General features: G+C 49.5%; 1 protein-coding gene across 1 annotated transcript in view; it reads left to right on the forward strand.

The window, feature by feature from the left end:
• The window catches only part of ARHGAP21 (Rho GTPase activating protein 21), a 66,090-nt gene extending 63,539 nt beyond the window's left edge, over nucleotides 1-2,551 (forward strand). Inside the window, exon 25 of the mRNA XM_054171418.1 lies at nucleotides 505-2,551. Coding sequence (XP_054027393.1) covers nucleotides 505-2,238 — 1,734 coding nt within the window. The 3' untranslated portion in view covers nucleotides 2,239-2,551. The remainder of the gene's footprint in view (nucleotides 1-504) is intronic.
• Nucleotides 2,552-8,068: the final 5,517 nt, after the last annotated feature.

The following is an 8,068-nucleotide window of genomic DNA, read 5'->3' on the forward strand; positions in this document are numbered from 1 at the left end:
AAATCAGGAAGTTTATTTCTGTTAGTTGTCTATCCTCGTGTCTAAACTAGAGTTTAAGGAAGGTAAATAATTGATACAACTTCAAAACTCAGCCTGAAAGGTGAGAGATCAGTTGTAAAATGGTTGGACAAATGAGCTTTTTCACACAGGTGAGAGTCTGAAAGGAGGGTCTCAGACCACACTCTTGAGTCCTCATCTGTGAAGCAGTTTCTGTTGCAAAGCAATCTTGAAGAGGCTGCCTGTTTTGTCGGTCAATCACCAGCCCAATAGCTGTATTTACAAACCCATCTTTGTTAGGTTGAAGGGATTCAGATACCAAGTGGAATCCTTGGGGTGAAAATTGACTTCTTGAGCAGTGCCATGCAGGCTACAAAGAGCCAGGAAACGTTTCCTGAACAAAGGCAGGCTTTCTGCTGAGATGCTCAGGATGTGGCTTTCAAAACTCAGGCTAACAAGTATTTCTTTTGTGATTTCTAATCATGCCTTCTCCCTCTCTTTGAACAGGGTTCTTGGGGGTCTGGAAAGGATCAGTATAGCAAGGAACTGCTCGTGTCCTCAATTTTTGCAGCAGCTAGTCGCAAGCGGAAAAAAACAAAAGAGAAGCCCCAGCCCAGCAGCTCAGAGGACGAGCTGGACAATGTGTTTGTCAAGAAGGAGCCTGCAGAGCAGTCTCGTGGTGACACAGCAAAAGAGGATATAGCTAAAGGGGAGTATGAGAGAGAGAGGGATGTAGGGAGAAAACAGAGGATGTTTGTCCTGAAGGAAAAAGACAACAGCATTAAAAAAGATGTGAGCGTTGTGAAGGATGAAAAGAAGTCGTTGAAGAAAGAAAGCCTCCTGTCAGAGGAACCATCATTGCCTTACCATGAGAAATGCACAAAATTGCCCAATCTCAGCTGTCTGCCAGCCACTCAGAAGAGTAACCCAAAACCACCTGTTTCACAATCTTCTTCCCAGGTTGAGGAGACGGTGTCTGACTCTGGCACTATGCTGAGCACTTCCTCCCAGGCTTCCCAGCACAGATACTCATGCAAAAAAGTAGCCAGCCCTGAAATTAAACACTTGGAGTTTTTATCAGCTGACGTCAGTTCCATCACCTCAGATTACTCAACGACTTCATCTACCATGTGTCTCACTGGATTAGATGCCAGTATGCTGAGTCCTGAGGTGCACTCAGTGACAGAAAGCAAGGGAGAAGATGCTGATGACGAGAGGAGCGAATTGGTCAGCGAAGGGCGGCCGATGGAGACCGACAGCGAGAGCGACTTCCCTGTCTTTGCCACCAGTGCCGCTGCTGACAGGCTGGCCAAGGGGAAGGCTCCAGAGGTGGTGAAGACCAGTCGGAGGAACTCCGAGGAAAGCGAAGTAAGTTGTACTGAGGGCAGTTCCACACCCAAGCTGGAGAGCCGCAGGCTGTTCAGCTCACACAAACTGATCGAGTGCGACACGCTCTCCAGGAGGAAGTCTGCCCGGCACAAAACGGACAGCGAGGGCTCAGGCGATGCCAGGAGCGAGAAGGACTTGCCTGCTGTGACCAAAATGTTTGACATCATGAAGAAAGGGAGGTCGACCAGCAGTTTAGCTACGTCAGCCAGAAGCGAGGCCGACAAACAGGAGCCCACCTGGAGACTTAAAATCACCGACAGGTTAAAGCTGCGGCTCAAGTCCTCTGCGGATGACATGTTCGGAGTCGGGAACCAGAAGGCTAACTCTGCGGAGAGCGCCAAGAGGAAGAACATCAGGAGAAGGCACACGCTTGGGGGGCAGAGGGACTTTGCTGAAATCAGTGTCCTGAACGCTTGGAAAGCTCAAGAGCCAAGTCAGAGCAGAGAGAGAGAGTCTGAGCTTTCAGCTGTGAATCGGCTGAAGCCGAAGTGCCCGGCGCAGGACCTCTCTATCTCGGACTGGCTGGCACGAGAACGTTTGCGCACCAGCACGACCGACCTTAACGCAGGGGAGCCTGGAAAGCCCAGGCTCGAGAACGCTGGCCTCGCAGATGGATCTAAGGCAGAGCTGCCTTCATCTGCAGACCTGCAGGCAGATGAGGGCAGTTCTTCCAGCAGCTTGACCCTAATTAATAGAACACCACCTTCGGGACCATTTCAGCCACCAGACCAGGTAAACGGTGAGAATTACCAGAACATGAACAAAACCAATTTTAGCCCAGCAGTCGATGCCCACCCTCATAAACTGTCTGGGACCCAAGTGGTTAGATCTCGATTCTACCAGTACCTTTGAAAGGGGGAAGCTATGTCCACCGCAGCAATTCAGTCCCCTACTGTTACACCTCCCAGTAACTCCGTGTGTGTGTGTGTGTGTGTGTGTACATATATATATATATATATATTTTTTCCTGTACTGTTGTTGTTATGCAGCCTTCATTTGGGCTGGTTTCATCAATATGCTCTGTGGAACGTCTTCACAGTGCATTACCACAGCCAGAAGAACACTAAAGTTTAAAGTATATATATATATATTTTAAGAAGAAAGAGAAAAAAGTATATTTGATGGCTGCATACAAATGTTGAACAAAGCATCTGATGCAACGTGGTGTGTGCACGGCTCTGAGCTGAGAGGGGGCCTGGCATTAGTATGCAGACAACTTGTTCTTTTGGTGTTAGTCACTAACAAGTGCCTCATCATCAATTCATTTGGTTTGTTAGGGTGCCATACTGTTAATTAGAGCAAGTGATCACAAACAAATGAATGCATTTCACCCTTAACGAGTTCCATGGCGTTTTACAGATGTTAACACAGGTGGCTGCAGAGCTTCCATTCCTTAGGCATTCCAGTGAAATATTTGGAGTTTTATATTTCCAATTTTAATACAGATTTTGAGTTTTATGTGACTTGAATTTTTAACCTTTCTGTAAAATAAGTAACTTAAATGTACATATTCCATGTGTATCTTTTCTTCAGATACCAGATTTGATATAAATGTTGTAACATAGGCGTGTAGATAGTGGATACTGGATGGAACTGGTTTCTTTTATTGAGAATATAATTCTGCATGAAAACCTAATGAATCCAAACCTGTATCATGCCTGTGTGCATACCCACTTAAACACTGGAAATAAAACTGTTTTGGTGACTCCCTGCCTGATGCCAAGTCATTCTGCTGGAACAGCTTTACAGTTGTCCTGGTTACCGGCTGCACTTGTTCCTGGAGACAATGCTTGGGTTCGATCTTCAAGGTCTTTTCCAACCGTGGTGCAGGTGTGCACTCTGTGTCACCTGGCAACAATTATGGGACCCAGCTACTTTGCTACAGAACCAGAGTATATAGAAATGGGAGAAGGTGTAACCATGTCACCCCCCATCTCACCTGCTAACCTGCAGCATCTCATCCCACAACCCAAAGGCACTAAAGAGGAGCACCTTTTGTCATAGAATGGCTCAGGTTGGAAGGGACCTTAGAGATCATCTAACTCCAGCCTCCCTGCTGTGGGGCAGGGATGCCTTGCAACCAGTCCAGCTTGCTTAAGGCCTCATCCAGCCTGGCCTTGAACACCTTCAGAGAGGGGGCATCTCAGAAGGGTAGGGGTTGGAAGGGACCTCTGGAGAGCACAGGAGAGATCCAGTCCAACCCTCCCACCAGAGCAGGAATTATACTGACTGGCTGAGACTGGTTTAAACGGACTTCATTTCCTTCCAAAGTGACTTCAACAGTCCCTTGTAGGAACAAAGGTAATATAAAGCAGGGCTCCGAGTAGGTAGGGCCAAGGACTGCCAAAAGATGCCAGCGTCCTGTGACAGCACATGGCACCTGCCACTGTCACAACCACATAAATACCAAGCAGTCCTAGAGTCTTGCTAGTGTGATGTGATGCTTCTATGCAGTGGGGATCTCCCTGTGCCTTCTGTGCTCTCGGAGCATGCCCTGAGCTGGGACACGTTGTCTGTGGGTCCCAGACTGTGGGCAGTCCTGGTGATGCAGCAGCACTAAGGGAGTGCTCCACAGCCACCTTTTGGTTCGGCAGCATTTCCAGACACATCTGAATGCCATCTGGCTTGATTCCATTTCTGTGGTTTAAAAATAAATGAAAGATCCTCTCTGGTAAATGGAAACAGAGCAGAGTGCAGGGGAGGGAAGCAGTGTGCTTTGCAGCAGGGAAGGAACGGCAGGCTCAGCCAGGTGACGCCGCGGAGACACGAGCACCACGCCTGAGCACCACGACACATCTCCAGTGACGTGTGGAAAGGTTGGTTGGTCTCTGCTTCTTACCATCTCTTCCTATCCCTTAGCCACAGCTGCCAAGTCACACAGCTCGGTGTGGTGAAAGCTCCCAAGCAGGTGACGCTTGAATTGCCTTGTAAGCAGCTAAATGGCCAAGTGCTAAGCTGTTGGTAGAGCACAACAGTGCGAGGAACAGGTATATAATGTGCAGAAATTAAGTTATAAACTACTAGGCAATGGTTGGGACTCAGCTTGCAGATGTACATAAATTAGATTGTCTGGTGGAGATCAGGTGAGCAGGCAGTGGAACCTGGAGAACTGTTCACCTGCAGCTTGAGTATCTTGTCAGGCTGCCATGAGATGGGAGGGCACCCAAGCGGTGCTTGTATGGACACCTACAGCTGCATGTCCTGATCTGTGAATGGAGGCCATGCATGCAGGCAGCAAGCGATGCAGTTCTTTAATGCAAACAAGAGGACAGATGGGGAAAAGCTGGAGAAAAGGACAAGCCTGAAGAATAAGGCCTTGTGCTCCTCTGGCTGCAAGAAGGGTTTGGCTAGGTTGTGCCCCCTGTGTGCCAGCAACAGAGCAGCATGGCTGGTGTTGGAGGACGGGGCATAAGCTGTTGACCTGCTGCACACCAGCCCATCCCTGCTGGCCCTGCCACCAGCACAAAGGGGTCTGTGTCTTTGAATGCCAGCCAGAGCTGGCTCCAGCGAGGTGTTTCCCTGACATGAAGGCAAGAGGGTCACTCCCTGGTGGCACTTCAAAATCCAGTTTACAGAAACACAACAGCAGTGCTGGGTTGTATTGCAGCTGCTACTTGATCTGCTCAAGGAAGAGGAGGGAGAACTTGACGACATGATTTGTGATGTCTTTGGTGTCCTGGCACGTAGTTTCACTGTATGCTGTAAGAACCAAAGACCGTATCTCTTCAGCCGTAAGAGTGCTGGCCGCACATACAGTAGGGTAATGCTCCTGGTGCCTTTTGGACTGCATCCGGCAGTGCTTCGCTAGGTGGAGCAGTTGCGTTCTCAAAGCGCTCTTCACCGACGAGGAAATGAGCCCTGTCTTAAATACACTCCTAGTGCATTAAGCCACTGACAAATGCAGCGTAGCCATTCTAAACTAATTTGTCGTAAGTGGGCATCTGATGACTCAATCTATCTAAACTTAGGCATTTGGATGTAGCGCAGCCGCGCTGTTCAAAGGAGCTCATCTGGATGCGTCTGCTCTGCCTTGCTCTCAGGGCTGGCTTGGGACTGTACGGAGGAGGGCTGAGCTCACTCGAACCAGCTCATACTTGATCGAGACGAGCACGCAGGGGGTCAGCTACTGCACATTGCCTGTTCCCTGGGGCTAATCGTGAGCCTAAGCCTGCAGGTCTGGAGAGAAAACTCTGCTCTAAGGAGAGTGTCCTTCAAAAGAAAAAGCCGTCACAATGCTGCAAGCTCAACTCTTGCAACTGCTCTGCTTTTACTAAGTCCATGCTCTAAAACCAGGCTGTCGCCCTACTGGCACATTGCTGTGCTATTGACAGTGCATTGAGCCTTAGAATTGCTGAAATGTGGCATTAGAGAGGACTGATGTTGATAATTTAGTATTTGGCTGTGGGCAATGTGGGGTTTGCCGCGCAAGAATTCCCTGGGCAGAGGTTTGTGAGATGCTCTTTACAACGGTGCAGAGATTGTCCAGGTACAGAAATGTTTCTTGGACATGAATGGCAGAGCAGCCTGCAGCAGCCTTCTCGCACTGGGGAGCTCTACATGTTGCTCCTCACTGTTCTTTGGGGGAGGCCCAAGCCAACTACCAGCAGGATGTCCGCTTCTACCCAGAGGGACCTAAACCCCTTTGTCATTAGTGATACAGAAAGACCCTTGGGAAGCACTTCACAGGGTTGTCTGCAGTCTCTTTGCATGTGCAAATGCCCACCCTGCATCACACTGGCTTGTGGTAGAGGCCTGGCTTGCACTGAGGAAGCTTTAGTGAGACTTTGAAAAGAAGGCCTCCATGTTTTGACTGAAAGATTGCTTTGGTAAGTAGAAAGAAAACAAATACTTTCATGCACATCTTCAGTCAGCTTGCATCTGTCACTCTCTCGCCCTTTCCTGAGGGAGATGACTGGCTGATTAAATCAGCCCCCGACCACAGCCCAGGTCTGGAATTGAGGCTAGACCCTTGCTGCTGGGTGTCAGCTTCTGGTGTTGTCTGGCACAGGGGAGGCAGCTTGCATCCCTCTCAAGGCTGATGCTATGTTTGGTGATCTGCACTACCATTGGACTTTTGAGAGGCCTTGCTCAGAGATCTGGCTTGAGCTGGTAAGAATGAGCTTATTGCTGGGACTGAGTAAGAGTCTTCTGGTTGTGGCTGTGCAGTCGGGAGGCTTTCATTCTGCCTGTGTCCTGCTGTGTTGCTGGCAGGCAGGATTAAAATGGAGATCCCTAGGACCCTGACTAGAGCTAGGACTGGGCAATACCACAGTGTTGCTGTGTATCCCTTGCCTAGGGATAAAGCATGGCAGGTGTCCAGCTAGCTTAAGGGGGTTTAGGTTCTTCAGTCCCCTGAAACCTGATCATGTTTCAGGTTAGGTGAGCTGGAGTGAGAGTTCTGTGGCAGCTGGAAGCAAAGCTAGATCTGTGCTATCCAGGATCAGTAGCTGCAGAGAGCCTTTTGGAGTAGCTTCAGTCATGGGGCCTCTAGGGCTTGTGCGCTGCAGGCTGTGTGGCAAAGTGGCCAAGTTCCTGCTGCAGTCGATGGATGTTGTCAGGGCTTCTCCAACAGCGTTCAGGCTGCCGGGAGGGGGGGGAGCTCAGTTATGCTGCCCTGGCTTTGTGCAACAGATCAGCTGCAGCACCAGTTCCTGGCTACTGTAGCTCTCCCCGAGGAGAGGGGCATCAGCATGAACTGGACTGTTTCAGCATGTTTGATGGGATGGACTCATTTTCCATTTAAACTGTGAAAGCTTAAGATGCTAGATCTGTGCATGCATGGCCCTGAGCACCTGCTGCTCTCCTGAGGCTTTACAGTCTTCCCAAATCTGCTCAGGAAGCCTTCCAAACTGTAGCTGTCCTCATGCTGTAGAATTCTGTGTTTTCATGGTACCAAAAAATTATTCTAATGGACGCCAGAAAATGGAGGCAGGAAGGCTGTTCCCTCTCTGCTCATGGGCAGCACACTGAGCGATGTGGGAGCTGCTGCCTGCCTGTCTATGGCATTTATTATGCAGTTGGTCTGGATCATGCTGGCTCCTTCTGGCCTTCAGTCTACAAATCTCTGCAGAAACACCCTCTGCCCCACGCTCTCTCAAGCAGATGGTTAGGCAGATGAAGAGCAGAGATGTGCTACCTCAGTAAGGGCCTTGTTGGTGCCAAAAATTTTAAGCTGGAGGAGGGAAAATGTGCAACAGAAGGGGCTGAGCCTTCCCAGCAATGAGCTCTATGCTGGAAGGACACACAAGATGGTGCCTGGGGAGGACCAAGGTCTGTGGATCAGTGGATTGACTCTCGAGGAAAAATAAGAGAGGAGGGAGAAGTGTGACCCCAAGGTGTGAAGGGCTGGGCTATGCTGCACTGAGCATATTGCTCATCTCTTGCTGGCACAGGGGATGGGGAGTTTGCACTGCTTCCCTGTGTCAGGTGAGGATAACAGCATCACTTGAGTGTCCCTTTAACTCCAGTGGCACAAAGGGAAGCATAAACATCTCAGACAAGTGTGAACATTGAGATGTCAGGTGGGAAAATTATGACGACAGAAGGCAGCTGAAAAGATGGATGGTAGCTGGGATCACAGAGATCTTACCAATGTCTAGCAGAGAGGAAAACAGACTTACAGGTCAGGGGAAAACCCAGGATTCGGAGTGGTGTTTATCAGCTGAGACAGAGGAGAGCCCTC

The sequence above is a fragment of the Dryobates pubescens genome, chromosome 21, assembly GCF_014839835.1.
Source record: "Dryobates pubescens isolate bDryPub1 chromosome 21, bDryPub1.pri, whole genome shotgun sequence".
In the NCBI taxonomy this organism is placed as follows: domain Eukaryota; kingdom Metazoa; phylum Chordata; class Aves; order Piciformes; family Picidae; genus Dryobates; species Dryobates pubescens.